Source organism: Leptopilina boulardi, unplaced genomic scaffold (assembly GCF_019393585.1).
Source record: "Leptopilina boulardi isolate dan_hultmark-lab unplaced genomic scaffold, ZJU_Lbou_2.1 LbouV2_213, whole genome shotgun sequence".
NCBI classification, from domain to species: Eukaryota; Metazoa; Arthropoda; class Insecta; order Hymenoptera; family Figitidae; genus Leptopilina; species Leptopilina boulardi.
The window spans coordinates 2,944,208-2,959,380 of NW_026137767.1; the positions used below are offsets into that span (position 1 = coordinate 2,944,208).

Consider the following 15,173-nt stretch of genomic DNA (forward strand, 5'->3'; position numbering starts at 1 on the left):
TGGGAAACTTGGCTAATGTAGAGTATAATACGACAAGAAAACAACCTGATATAGACTTAAACTCTCATATTTTTAGCAAAAAACGAGACCTTTTTTGTTATATTTGCAGTAAATTCGAGGTAAAGTCTTTGCGGAACAGGATTGACGAAGAAGTACGTAAACTGTATAATGAAATCTTCGGTTTTGAGATTGATCTATCTTCTAATTGGGTTCCGAACATCATTTGTAATTGTTGCAGAAAGATGATCTTTGGTTGGAAATCTGTTAAAAATAAGGAGTTTATCAAATACTCTTATCCAACAGTTTGGACAAAACCTACATGTGAAGAAGATTTCAACTTTTGTATGAATGAAATAAAAGGTTTCAGTGTTAAAAATAAAAATAAAATTTCGTATGTCACCGTTACATCAGTGACATCTGATCAATCTCAAAACCGAAGATTTATTATACAGTTTACGTACTTCTTCGTCAATCCTGTTCCGCAAAGACTTTACCTCGAATTTACTGCAAATATAACAAAAAAGGTCTCGTTTTTTGCTAAAAATATGAGAGTTTAAGTCTATATCAGGTTGTTTTCTTGTCGTATTATACTCTACATTAGCCAAGTTTCCCATCAATGAAGAGCTGCAGTTGCTGGATGACGACGCCTGAGACTCTGCTTTCTCACTCTCAACCGCCGATACTGGGGTTCCGAGTCCCTGCATCGTAATACGTTTCCTACGTGTGTCTGCCATGACGGAATCAAAGCCATTATCCAGGGACTTAGCCGGATAGCGGACAAACTCCGTTGCCCACCGTCACCACGTGGAGGTGCCCTCGATGCAGAAACATGTAGAAACATAAAGATATTTGACCACCGTACTATATATGCCATTTTACATTTGAATAATCTGACGTTAAATTCGTAATCAGCGACTCCAAAAAAACCCCATGATACCAATTTTTGTAAAAATCCAACTACTTTTTAAAAATTTGTCCGCCATATTGGATCCGCCATTTTGAATTTGAATAATCTGACTATAAATTTGTAATCAGCGACTCCCAAAACCCCTAGATACCAATTTTCGTAAAAATCCAACTACTTTTTAAAAATTCGTCCGCCATATTGGATCCGCCATTTTGAATTTTATAAATCTGACGTTAAATTCGTAATCAGCGACCCCAAAAACCCCCGAGTAACAAGATTCAAGCAAATCTGCCATTATTTAAAAAATTTCTCCTGTCATTTAAAATCAGCTATGTTTTTTGAGGTTATGTCAAAATCCTGACGTGATGGAGCTAAACGGACTTCAGATTCGTGTTCAGCGCATCAAAATACATCAAGAAATGGTGGTCTCATTCCCCGGCCCGGGTACTTTTTTTTTTGTGTGGCTGTGTTATCAGTGTGTCAATGCGCGATTTACCTTTAATTTCATGAATAAATCACGTGAAAATGGTGAAAAATGTATTTATTCCTAATAAATAGATATTTATTATATTTATTTTAATTAATTTTGAATTCCATCAGTGCTTAAGAGTGTCGAACGGTCTCTGAAATTCTTTGGCATTTAATAATCGCCCTATAAAAACGGCACTGAACGTGAAAATGATAAACATTGAGTTTAAAATACTTTTTTCTTAAAACGCGGACACTTTTTTCAAAATCGGAAAAAATACCAAGGATCCTTATCTTATAAATTTCTTAAATCCGAAAGATTGTGCAAATCTATACAAAAATGCGATTGTAAAACGAAAAGTACGAAAGTAATATAATGACAGCTGGGACATTGTGCTCCCTGCATGCTTCTGCCACCTAACGGCTGCAGGACGTAATAAACCTAAAATTATATTATTTTCGTACTTTTCGTTTTACAATCACATTTTTGTATAGATTTGCACAATCTTTCGGATTTAAGAAATTTATAAGATAATGGCGCACTCACACCTTTTTTGGCTGTCTGCCTGCCTGCAGGTTACCATGGCAACGCACGAGTGTGAGTGAGACAGAAAATTTGAATATTCAAATTTTTAAATTTTCTGTCGCACTCACTCTCATGCGTTGCCATGGTAACCTGCAGGCAGCCAAAAAGGTGTGAGAGCGCCTTAAGGATCCTTGGTATTTTTTCCGATTTTGAAAAAAGTGTCCGCGTTTTGAGAAAAAAGTATTTTAAACTCAATGTTTATCATTTTCACGTTCAGTGCCGTTTTTATAGGGCGATTATTAAATGCCAAAGAATTTCAGAGACCGTTCGACACTCTTAAGCACTGATGGAATTCAAAATTAATTAAAATAAATATAATAAATATCTATTTATTAGGAATAAATACATTTTTCACCATTTTCACGTGATTTATTCATGAAATTAAAGGTAAATCGCGCATTGACACACTGATAATAAACACTACAGCACTTTGCACATTAATTATTTATTAATTACTGATTAATTTACATCCACTATTGCACAAATCAACTCACAAAAGCCTTATTTATCATTATCAATCATTTTTTTCATCATATTTTACTGATTTGCTGCAAAATTTTGCCTCAAACCGAAATTTACCGAATTTTCACCGAATTCAGTGAAATTTCAGTTTTCACAAACCGCCAGGGCTCGATCGAGGAAAAGGAAAGAGTTTTCCAAAAAATCACTTTTTAACTGACAGTATACTGCTGTACTTTACATTTTATAAGTAAAGAAGAGAAGATTATGATAATGAGTGACACTTCATTATCGACTCTCAATATTTGTCGAATGGTAAAATATAATAGAAGATTTCTTTCTGATTTTTTAAAAAAGGAATAATTATTGAATTAATTGAATTAAAAATTTTCTTACTTTTATATTTCATGTATTGTTATGTTTTTATTATATGTTTATATTTTTTATAACTAATTTAAATATTTTTATTTAAATTTTAATTAAATTAAAAATTAGTTTAAATATGAGAGATTCTTTTTCAATCGCCCCAGCCCAAAAAGTCAATGTTCTGGGATTGGCTTCATACCCAGTAAAAAAAAAAGTATAGACAGTAAGGAAAAAGTATAGACTCATAGCTTAGTGGCTATACCGTTCGGCATGTAATGACGGTATAGAGACGTTACGGTGTATACTTTTTTCTTACCGTGAATACGGTTCACCTGGATTGTTTGAATTGATGTGTATTAACGCGATTTGACATTGTCAATGAAAAAGCCGATTGTTTTGAAGTGTAATAATGCCGATTACGAGGAGGAGCGACGAAATTTTATCTAAAAGTTAAAAAGGTAAATGTGACAGGCACGAGACCTGCGAGAGTTGTTACCACTGGATTGAGGAAATGCATCATTACTGACAAAAAGTATTCGACAGAAACTTACCGACAGAAAGTTACTAGGAAGAGCGGCAAATTCAAATGGTCAAATTAAATTCGAATGAATATATACATAATTTAATGTAGTTTTTTTATTTTAAATCAAGTATAGTATTTTAAATAATTAAATACCGATATTAAATAATTAATGTTTATTATAAAAATTGACATATAGACATGAAAATTTTTTCATTTTTAGCATTTAAATCTGTGAAATAATGAAATATTGTAATTTTATTTTTTAATTACAAAAAATTTTTATTTTTTATTAATTATTAATAATTAAATTTTTTTCATAAAAATAAAAATGTACTGCAAAGAATATGTTTTATGCATTGAAAAATAAAAATTTGTTAAAATATATTATTTCTATATTTTGTAAATAAAGTTATTTATTAAAATAATTTTTTTATTTATAAAATTGAAATAGATTAAAAAATTAATGTTTTAAATTAAAAATTTTTTATTTGAATTAATATATGTAATTAACTATTATGAAAATTAATTAGTCGTTAAATTTTTTTTTTTTTTTAATAATTAATATTCGTTTTTTTAGTATAAACAAATTTTATTTTATTTTGAACAAAATTATATTTTTAATGATAAAAACTTTGTTATTTTACATAGAGACGAATAATATTATACTTTTTTTATTTGTGAGTGAGAAGTGACCAAAACCAAATAATTGTAAATCATCGTAAAAATAATAATAATAATAAATAATAATATAAAATAAATAATAATAAAATAATAAATAAATAATAATAAAAGTATAATATTATTCGTCTCTATGTAAAATAACAAAGTTTTTATCATTAAAAATATAATTTTGTTCAAAATAAAATTAAATTTGTTTATAGGTAAAAAAAGATTAGTTATTATTAAAAAAAAAAAAAAATTTAACGACTAATTAATTTTCATAATAGTTAATTACATATATTAATTCAAATAAAAAATTTTTAATTTAAAACATTAATTTTTTAATCTATTTCAATTTTATAAATAAAAAAATTATTTTAATAAATAACTTTATTTACAAAATATAGAAATAATATATTTTAACAAATTTTTATTTTTCAATGCATAAAACATATTCTTTGCAGTACATTTTTATTTTTATGAAAAAAATTTAATTATTAATAATTAATAAAAAATAAAAATTTTTTGTAATTAAAAAATAAAATTACAATATTTCATTATTTCACAGATTTAAATGCTAAAAATGAAAAAATTTTCATGTCTATATGTCAATTTTTATAATAAACATTAATTATTTAATATCGGTATTTAATTATTTAAAATACTATACTTGATTTAAAATAAAAAAACTACATTAAATTATGTATATATTCATTCGAATTTAATTTGACCATTTGAATTTGCCGCTCTTCCTAGTAACTTTCTGTCGGTAAGTTTCTGTCGAATACTTTTTGTCAGTAATGATGCATTTCCTCAATCCAGTGGTAACAACTCTCGCAGGTCTCGTGCCTGTCACATTTACCTTTTTAACTTTTAGATAAAATTTCGTCGCTCCTCCTCGTAATCGGCATTATTACACTTCAAAACAATCGGCTTTTTCATTGACAATGTCAAATCGCGTTAATACACATCAATTCAAACAATCCAGGTGAACCGTATTCACGGTAAGAAAAAAGTATACACCGTAACGTCTCTATACCGTCATTACATGCCGAACGGTATAGCCACTAAGCTATGAGTCTATACTTTTTCCTTACTGTCTATACTTTTTTTTTTACTGGGTACTTTGGTAAATTGTTCTCCTATATGATAGTAATAAATCCCTAAAATATAAACTCATTAAAAAAATATTTGTAGAAAGTAGAGGGGGTTGAAGTTTTGACGTTAAGGGTAACATTGTCATATTTAAATCCGTATAACTATGACAAAAGTTTATGGATTTTAATTTATCTATAATGAATTTTAATGCATTTTTCACGTACTTTTCAAAAATGTATACGAAATTTAAAAAAAAAAATTTTACCCCTTTTTTTCAAAATCAACCCTTATTTTTCGATTTCCACCCCTTCGGGTATTTTATATTTTTTTTTATTTTCATTGGAAAGCTGAGGTTTTTTCCCATGAGCTATGTAAATATGAAAATGGGACAACAATAATTTTGTGAGAAACAGAATATTAAAGTAGGCGGTGTCGATAAGGAGTATACCTGGAGACCATATTTGAGGATTTAGGTAGGTACCGCCTAATGTAATATTATGTTTCTCGCAAAATTATTGTTGTCCCACTTTCGTATTTACATAGCTCATGGGAAAAAACCTCAGCTTTCCAATGAAACTAAAAAAAATTTAAAAAAAAATTCCCGAAGGGGTGAAAATCGAAAAATAAGGGTTGATTTTGAAAAAAAGGGGTCAAAAAATTTTTTTTTTAAATTTCATATACATTTTTGAAAAGTACGTGAAAAATGCATTAAAATTCATTATAAATAAATTAAAATCCATTAACTTTTGTCATAGTTATATGGATTTGAAAATGACAATGTTACCCTTAACGTCAAAACTTCAACCCCCTCTACTTTCTACAAATATTTTTTTAATGAGTTTATATTTTAAGGATTTATTACTATCATATAGGACAACAATTTACCAAAGTATGAAGCCAATCCCAGAACATTGACTATTTGGGCTGGGGCGATTGAAAAAGAATCTCTCATATCTGAAATTATTTAGTACATAAGTATAATTATATATTATTATTAATTAATAATATTATATTAATATTATTTATATTATGTATTATAATACCTATATATTATAATTATACATCAAATAGATAAAATTTTAAAAATTGTTAGAAATAAAATATATATATATACATATATATATATATAATTTAAGAATGAATAGAAATATCATTATATTTTACCATTTGACAAATATTGAGAGTCGATAATGAAGTGTCACTCATTATCATAATCTTCTCTTCTTTACCCATAAAATGTCAAGTACAGCAGTATACTTTCAGTTAAAAAGTGATTTTTTGGAAAACTCTTTCCTTTTCTTCGATCGAGGTATTTTTATACTTTCTTTTTCTGTATACAGGGTGTTCCAAAAGTATGGAAACTTGCAAATATCTCGAAAAGTACGAATTTTCGTGAAAAATATTCAAGACAAAAGTTGTTCCACACAAAAAGATGTACAACTTTGAAACCAAAAAATTGGGCCCTACAATGAAAAAAGTGGTTTTCTTAAATGAGACCACTAATTTTCAGTATCAAATTCGTAATCCCCATGAAATTCTGCGTTCAGACATGTGGTATAAGTGCCCAAAATATTGAGCCCAATCCAAGATATTGGGTCCAAAATTTATCAACAGATAAATAAATTTGAAAAAATTGCATCTTGGAGGGATTTTGAGATCACAGGATTAGAAATTGGAAGCTAATTTTCAAATTGAGCATAGAGCCCAATGTAAGATTCTGCAGCCCAATGTGAGGGCCCAATATTTTTGGAATTTGTACTACAAGTCTAAGCCCTGAATTTCAGAACGATTACGAAATGGAAGGAAACTAATTTTTTTACTGTAGACCTCACATTGGGCTGCGGAATCTTACATTGGGCTCTGTGCCCAATTTGAAAAATAGCTTTGAATTTTTAATTCTGTGACCCCAAAAACTCCATAAGATGCGTTTTTATAAATTTATTTATTTGTCAAAAAAAGTCGATCCCAATCCCAGATATTGGGCACAATATTTTTTGGCTATTGTACTACAAGTTTAAACCCAGAATTTCATAAGGATTCTGAAATGGATACTGAAAATTAGTGGGTTTTATTTAAACAACTAATTTTTTTTAATATGGGCCTCACATTGGGCGGCGGAATCTTACATTGGGCTCTATGCCCAATTTGAAAATTAGCTTCCAATTCCTAATCCTGTGATCTCAAAATCCCTCCAAGATGTGATTTTTTAAAATTTATTTATTTGTTGATAAATTTTGGACCCAATATCTTAGATTGGGCCCAATATTTTGGGCACTTATACCACATGTCTGAACGCAGAATTTCATGGGTATTACGAATTTGATACTGAAAATTAGTGGTCTCATTTAAGAAAACCACTTTTTTCATTGTAGGGCCCAACATTGGGCTCCGGGCCCAATTTTTTGGTTTCAAAGATGTACATCTTTTTATTTAGAACAACTTTTGTCTTGAACATTTTTTACAAAAATTCGTACTTTTCGAGATATTTGCAAGTTCCCATACTTTTGGAACACCCTGTATATCAAGAATTATGCATTTTCTACCGTTTTTTCAATGTTTCAATAGTTTTTCATATTATTTTAGCAGCTTTTTAGACACGAGAAATATTGCGGATGATTGGGCACAATGCATTGGACAATTGAACAAACACTACAATTGTCCGAATGCATTTTAGACAATTGAGCAAACGGCTTGCTCAATTGTCCGAACTGCTATCTCAAAAAATCCTTTTTTACTGGGCTTTCGCATACTGCGCTATATAACTAATGCTTTCCCCTTCTGACGTCACGGAGAGGAAAGCATTACAGCGGTTCCACATGGGAGCAAAGTCGCCTCGTCGCAACCGCTTTTGCTCCCATGTGGAACCGCTGTTAGTTAGATGGCGCAGTGGGGGTAAGGCAAAGTAATCGTCGCAGCGATTTTTCTCTCTTGTGGAACCGCTGTAATAGTTTCCCCTCTGTGTCGTCACCAAGGGGTGTGGTTTGTGAAGTTGGAATGGAGGGATTACGACATTTTCAACGACTTCGTGATTGTAAGGTAACTGTAAGTTTAAAGTAAGATTACAGTAAGTTCACATGGTAAGGGTAAAATATTAATAAGTTAGATTAAACAATATTTGTGTGCAGTAAATTTTATTAAGCAAAATCTTGTCGAAGTCTACCACATGTATAAAAAATACATCACTTAATGAGAAAACATAAATCTATTGATTTAACCATTGATTCCTAAATAAACAGCCCCTCCGTTTATTGTGTAAGGTATAGCAGGTATATATATATATATACGCAGGTATAGCAGACATTTTAAGTTTACCTTTAATCTACCGATGTTGTCAAATGTTTCAGGGTACGAATTAAAAAGTAATAATTTTTGTTTTGACTTGTTCCGTTTAACATTAGATCATCTTTAATAAACTTAATTTTACATTTCATAAAAACTATGTAATTTCTATTTATGAAATAACTTCTAATGAGAAAAATTCATAATAATTATTTCGACTTTTAAGAATGAAAATTTTTATATTAATAATTAATGAAAATTGTTTTGTTTTTCAGACTGATAATACGACAGCATTTCTTCGTGCTGCTCGCTCTGGTAATCTTGAAAAAGTGATTGAATACCTTGATACCGATCTGGACATTAATACAGCTAATTCTGTACGTAATGTGATCAAAGTAAAATAATTTTTAAATAAATGTAAGGTTATTGCCAACCGCCCTACGTGTCCCATGATTCCAATTTTACAAAAATTGTGTCTAATGTCTAATTAGTATATAATTTTTTTGTACTTGGATCAGTACGAGAAAACACATTCAATTATTTTATTTCGGTTAACAAAATGTTCAGCTATCAACACCAAATTACAAGTATAATATCATCGGCTGTCTAAACGCGTACTGCCAGACAAACTTCCCTATTGATACAAGAACTTGATTTTAATTCTGGTGCTGAAATTATACATTTTCTTGTACATATTCTCCCTCCTGTTAGATTCATTTCATTGACAAATAAGTTCGTAAACTTTCTAAACGAATTTATCAGTCTCCGATGGCTCAGACGCTTAAGGCGTAGAGTTTGAACCCAACGTATCATGAGTTCGATCCCAGGTCCGGGAGGATTTTTTCATTTCTAATGTCTGTATGAGCGTGTAAAAATAAAACAAAAATCAAAATAAAGTCGAAATTTAAGTAAGATGATAATAATTAATTATCATCAAAGTCTTAGAATGTCCGCGGGCAAAAAAAGACGTCCCGGTGCCCACTTGGTTCCCTCAGCATCTTTAACCTCGCGTTTATTAATTATTTGATAAGGTAAAAAATGTTTATGTCACACCACTAATCCACTTTTTAAAATAAAATCTGCTCTAGGAATAGCTTTCTCCCATTTTTTTTATTTCTTTGTTCTTTGGGACTGAAAAAAGATTCACTTTTTCTTTACAAGAATCATATCCCGAATTAATAATTTTATATCAACGTATTTAATAAAACTTTTTGTTGCTCTTTATTGACAGTTTACAGCCAAAAACTATATTCAGCTATATTCCTGTCAGCCAGACGAATCGGAGCGCCGTCCTATCGGTTTAATAAAAACACAACACAAATTTCATCAAACTTTAGACTGTCACTTTAAACACAGAAATATTTGGGTATGCGACACGACCTACTTCGTCGTTAACCTAGAGAAATCCCAACTGTGAGTGGTTTAGCACATAAATCCGTGAATATAAATTCTGTTCCTATAATTTAAAATTTGATATTTTTTATTTAAAAAATTGTATCCTAGAACAATACCAATATTAAATTTATTTTTTAGCATAGAATGACTTATCATAATTCTTACCTACTGTGAAGTGAGCGGTAACTCCCAAGTAGGACTTCATTGTACTCGTATGTGTCCATATATCTGCAGTCAAACAAATTGACTCTACACTGGAAAGCATTGATCCAAATCGTTCCTTAACTACCTGATATTTTTCATTTATCTTTTTAGTTATAGTGGACTCAGAAGGTAAATGATAAAGCTGTTGGAAGTTTTCGTACAAATGCTTTAAAACCTGGTCTTCTAAACACTTATCCATTAGTCCAAATGAAGGAGATGAGCTACAAGCTCTAGATGAAAACAAAACTGATTGTAGTGGTTCACTTGATGAAGTTGAAGCAACTTCATTATCATTTGCAATCTTCAAAAAATAATGCATATTTTATCATATTCAAAAGAAAATATTAACACTATTCTCTAAATTCGAATAAGTATATGTGTACTTATTTTAAGTCATCATTGGAAATGATATATCAACTTCCTCCTCTAACGAAGAGACCTGTGACGTTTTGAAGCCTTTGACGAATGTCGGCATTTATTTGTAAACAATAATTTCATGCGCAGATCGTAAATTGTTGGCTAATGATGACGTACTCTTATTGTATACTAATATTTTGTCACATTTATTGCACTGCACTTTTGTATTATTTAAATTTTTTTCAAAATACTCCGGAAGCGCACTTGGTGCTATTATATAAACGAAATTTTTTCACGAAGAGAAGATAGTTCAACACTTTATGACTTTACCATAAACTCGAACTGCGTGTCTAGCAACGCCGGCTCGACGAATCACTGTGTTGAGAAACGTTGCTATCATAAAGTAGATTTCATTGGCTGTTTACATGATAAATCAGCAGCGTTCTAAATATATTAAGTCTAATTCACAACTCGGAAATAATAAAAGCGTTAAGAAAGTTGACATTATCAGTTTTATTTTCCGCAAATACTTTTTTTTATTAAAAATCGATCAAAAGTCGAGCATGAAAGTCGATTTTTTATAGTTGAAGGTCAATTACATAAAATCGACTTTTAAAATGAGAAAGTTGATTTTAATCTAAACTCAAAGTGGACTTCACCAACCCTAGTCGAATCCAATGAAAAAGTGGTCAAGAATTTTAATCTGATTTAGAAGTTCTTTTTGAAAAAATGGAGCTATTCCGTAAACTACACTATAAGCTATTCTTTATCTGAAAAAAAGAACATTATTCTCAGCTTTCAATAATGAAGTGTGGTTCATAACCGTTTCGAAACACCAAAGAAATTCTGCTTCAGTGAAAAATTTAATCCTTCACTACATAAAAAACAAGCAGGTTCTTCGACAAACGAGTATCACTTAGCATTCTGAAAGGTCGTCTGACTTGGCGTGTTACATACAATAATCCAAAAATTAAGAAAATAGAATAAAAATAAAGGGGCAATTATATAAATACAATAAATACCCTACTATTAATTCCTATATGAGATCCTTTATAAGATCGCTTATGGTTTCCTATATGAGATTCTATACGAAATTTTATAAGGACATCTCGTGTGAAAAATCTCATTAGTGCCCATATAGGATTCTATATAGGATCACATATAAGGTTGAAATTTGAAAAATAAAATTTGTGAATATCTCAAAAACGATAAGAGATACGCAAAATCGGACAAAATTTTGAGTTCATTTTATATAAAGCAAAAATATTTTATGTTTAAAACCTAAAATATGTCTAATATTTAAAAATAAACTACTACATATTCCCATGTGGGATCCTATGTGAGATCTCATATAGAATTCTATATGGACACTCATGAGATTTTTCTCATATGTTTCCATATAGGATTCTCGTAAGATCTCATGTAGTATCTCATATTAGAAACCATAACTCAACTTATACGGGATCTCATACGGGCATTTACAATAGGGTGTGTGTAAAATCAACGAAAATCATCACAAATTTCTATTAATCTTTTTATATTAACGGGTATATAACATCACCTCAAATATTTTGAGCTGATCAAATCAATCTATTATTATTTAACAAAAATTGTGAAATTTTTTATATTTTTCACTCACAATTACTTAAATAAATATACTTTAAATATGTTAAATAAAATAAAACAAAAATCTGTTACAATGAATTAATCTGTTTCCTTGAATTGATTCAGCTTAATAAATTATTTTGATCTGATATTTTGTAAAAGCACTACATGAGACAATAATTCTACAAATAAAACTCAAATACTTACCAAAGTACTTTTTTTATCCAAAAAAATCGAAATGAATCCAATAGTTTTTGAAATAACACAAGACACCACATGTGATGATAAGTTCTATTAATGTTTTTTAAAAGTGCAGTTATCTGCGCTACTTAATCTCGAATAGATCGATCATTAATCTAACTTACTTTTCGCGCTACTTTTAAATTAAGCTTATCTACATGATTCCCGGCTATTTCCTGATTTTCCCGGTTAGTAGACGCCCTGCTTTTGTATTTAATTTAACAATACTGAGATGATACTATATGAAATCTCATCTCGTGGAAGCACTAAACAGATTATTATTTAGTTCAAAAATAATTACCAATTGATAAATTCATAATTCGAAACTAAATTTAATAAATAAAGCAGAATTAGATCCTTCTTCACTTTACTTAGACAATAACAATTGTTTCATTCCGTCTTTCTCTAACATATGCAAAAGAAATAGATAAAAAACCAATATGGTGGTCACAAGAAGGCTCAGGGGTGGGTCAGTTTTGCGTGACTTCTTATCCCAATAGACATTGAAAAGGCCTTTAACACAATATGGTTAGACGGACTTTTTTTTAAATTATTTTAAAAAATTCCTTTCCACTTTATAAAAACCATCTGGAACGCATGATATATGACAGAAAATTTACAATCACAGACGCGGCTTGAGTACATCCCTGAAAATATTCAATGTAAATATTGGCCTTTAACAAGGAACAGTCTAGGGACTTATCTAGATGAGTAATTAAAATTTACTTATTCGTAAGACAAAACCAAAAATGTGATTTTTTACCATGAGAACCAATTTACCAGTTTAGATATTATATTAAATTTTGTATTTTTAAAAATAATTACTATTTTCTTAGGCAATGTTGATGCTCTGACCAATACTTTTTGAACGACAAATAAAACTTTTTGTTAAATTTTTTTAGTTTAAAAATTTTCCCAAAAAAAACCCCCCGTCTCAACCTGCATACATCTCCCCTATCAAATTTGATATAATAATAGATTGGAATTTATTTTTTAAAAAAACTTAAACCAAGTAAAGGAGATACAATGTATAAATGAAGGATATAAATGAAGTTCAAAAAATTGAGTAATTTATTTCTTTTTATGAAAAGGCAGAAATTCCTTGATCAAATTCCATTTTTTCCTTATTACCGGGTTGAACCTTCGGTATCAGGAGTTAACATTTATCAAATGGATACTTTTGTCTATAGTTAAGTTTTTTCACATTCTAAAATAATTTCTCACTCAGGACCTATAAGAAATCTAAACTTTCGTAAAATAACGGACACCCTAATAACTATCTTGTATCATAAATTTTATAACACACTGTCACCAGTAGACATGAACTTTTTAATATAGTTATAAGAACGTTTTTTGAAATTTACAACAATTTACAATCTAAACTTTGAGGTTGGCAATCCTTAATAAATGTCATTTCGAGTAAATGTTTTTGATTGATAACTACCATCTTTTTAGAATGACTTGAACGCTTTACACTTAGCGTCCAAAGATGGCCATGTGGAAATAGTTACAGAACTTTTAAAGAGAGGTGCTAAAGTCGATGCAGCTACAAAAAAAGGAAATACTGCCTTACACATAGCTTCATTAGGTAATGTATTTTTTACATTATTTAAACATCCATGTTATTAAAATGTTTCAGAACATTATTTGCCGGTTTTTTGTCTACTGGGCTGTTTATAGGTTTATGGTCTTTAGTTGAAATAAACATAAAAGTTCATTTTTAACATGACCTGCAATGTATTTCAAACTAAATTAAAGCTTTTAATTTACAGCTGGTCAATCAGAGACAGCAAATATACTTATTCAATATGGAGCACAGGTCAACATTCAGTCTCAGAATGGATTTACACCGCTATATATGGCTGCACAAGAAAATCATGACAATGTTGTTAAGATTCTACTAAATAATGGTGCTAATCAAAGTCTGGCAACAGAGGTGTGTGGTTTATACAGTCTTTATTTCACTAGTCTTTATAAAATGCCATGATTGAACCTATATATGGACATATTTATATCCTACTCTTATTGTAGTATTGACGCCTGGGTTATGAAATAACCTTAATTTCTTAAATCCGAATTGGATTTTCATAGAAAAAATAATACGAACCCAATACGTTTACTTATGACATACTTATTGATTTAAAATTAAAAATATTGGGATTATAATTTTATATTTATTCTATTATATATAGTATATTATATTTAAATTGTTATTTATTACAGGATGGCTTTACCCCTTTGGCTGTTGCGATGCAGCAAGGGCATGATAAAGTAGTTAGCGTTCTTTTAGAAAATGATTCCAAAGGGAAAGTAAGACTTCCGGCACTTCATATTGCTGCTAAAAAAGATGATTGTAAAGCTGCAGACTTACTTCTTCAGGTATAATTTTAAGTTTTTATGTTGCTGCCATAAAATGTATAATTTTTTTATATCTTACATAAATAAGTGTTATTAAAATATCTCATGTATCTATGTAGATAATATAATGCTAAAATGGTTTCAGAATGACCACAAACCAGATGTTACATCGAAAAGTGGATTTACTCCTCTTCACATAGCTGCACATTATGGCAATGAAGAAATTGCGAAGTTGTTGATAAAAAGAGGTGCTGATGTGAACTATCAAGCAAAGGTGAGAATAAGAAAATTTTTAAATTAAACTATTTATTTTAAATGAAGTAACCAATTAAAAGACTTCAGTAGAAAAAGATTTATTAAGGAAGCCATTTGGATAATAATTCAAGCCGTCTGCTCAATAGTCTAAAAAACATCTCTTTTCATGCAGACTCGCTTGTATTAAACTGTGACGAAATTATTTTGCAGTTTAATATCAGTCCACTGCATGTAGCTGCAAAATGGGGCAAAAACAACATGGTAAAAGTGCTTCTAGAAAATGGAGCAGTCATTGAAGCAAAAACCAAGGATGGATTGACACCACTCCATTGCGCTGCAAGATCCGGACATGAAGAAGTTGTTTCCACCCTTTTAGAAAATTCTGCACCTATCAGTGCACGATCAAAGGTAAG

The 15,173-nt window shown here is 29.9% G+C and overlaps 2 protein-coding genes across 7 annotated transcripts in view; one reads left to right on the forward strand and one right to left on the reverse strand.

Annotated features, from left to right (window-relative positions):
- LOC127278965 (ankyrin-3-like) overlaps nt 1-15,173 on the forward strand; it is a 117,847-nt gene that overhangs the window by 18,369 nt on the left and 84,305 nt on the right. For all 5 annotated transcript variants that reach the window (XM_051300958.1, XM_051300956.1, XM_051300959.1 and 2 more), the window contains 6 exons: nt 8,622-8,723; nt 13,603-13,735; nt 13,920-14,083; nt 14,371-14,526; nt 14,651-14,779; nt 14,971-15,168. In XM_051300958.1, the coding sequence (XP_051156915.1) occupies nt 14,006-14,083; nt 14,371-14,526; nt 14,651-14,779; nt 14,971-15,168 (561 nt within the window). In that variant the 5' untranslated portion in view covers nt 8,622-8,723; nt 13,603-13,735; nt 13,920-14,005. The remainder of the gene's footprint in view (nt 1-8,621; nt 8,724-13,602; nt 13,736-13,919; nt 14,084-14,370; nt 14,527-14,650; nt 14,780-14,970; nt 15,169-15,173) is intronic.
- On the reverse strand, nt 8,760-10,665 carry LOC127278973 (uncharacterized). Of its 2 annotated transcripts, XM_051300985.1 has the most exons (3): nt 10,329-10,665; nt 9,907-10,246; nt 8,760-9,802 (listed from the first exon to the last, which is right to left on the reverse strand). In XM_051300985.1, exons 2-3 carry the CDS (start codon nt 10,142-10,144, stop codon nt 9,738-9,740), a joined length of 303 nt encoding a protein of 100 aa, XP_051156942.1. In that variant the 5' UTR covers nt 10,145-10,246; nt 10,329-10,665; the 3' UTR covers nt 8,760-9,737. The 2 variants fall into 2 exon arrangements, with proteins under 2 accessions (XP_051156942.1, XP_051156941.1); XM_051300984.1 differs by having other exon boundaries at nt 9,907-10,665.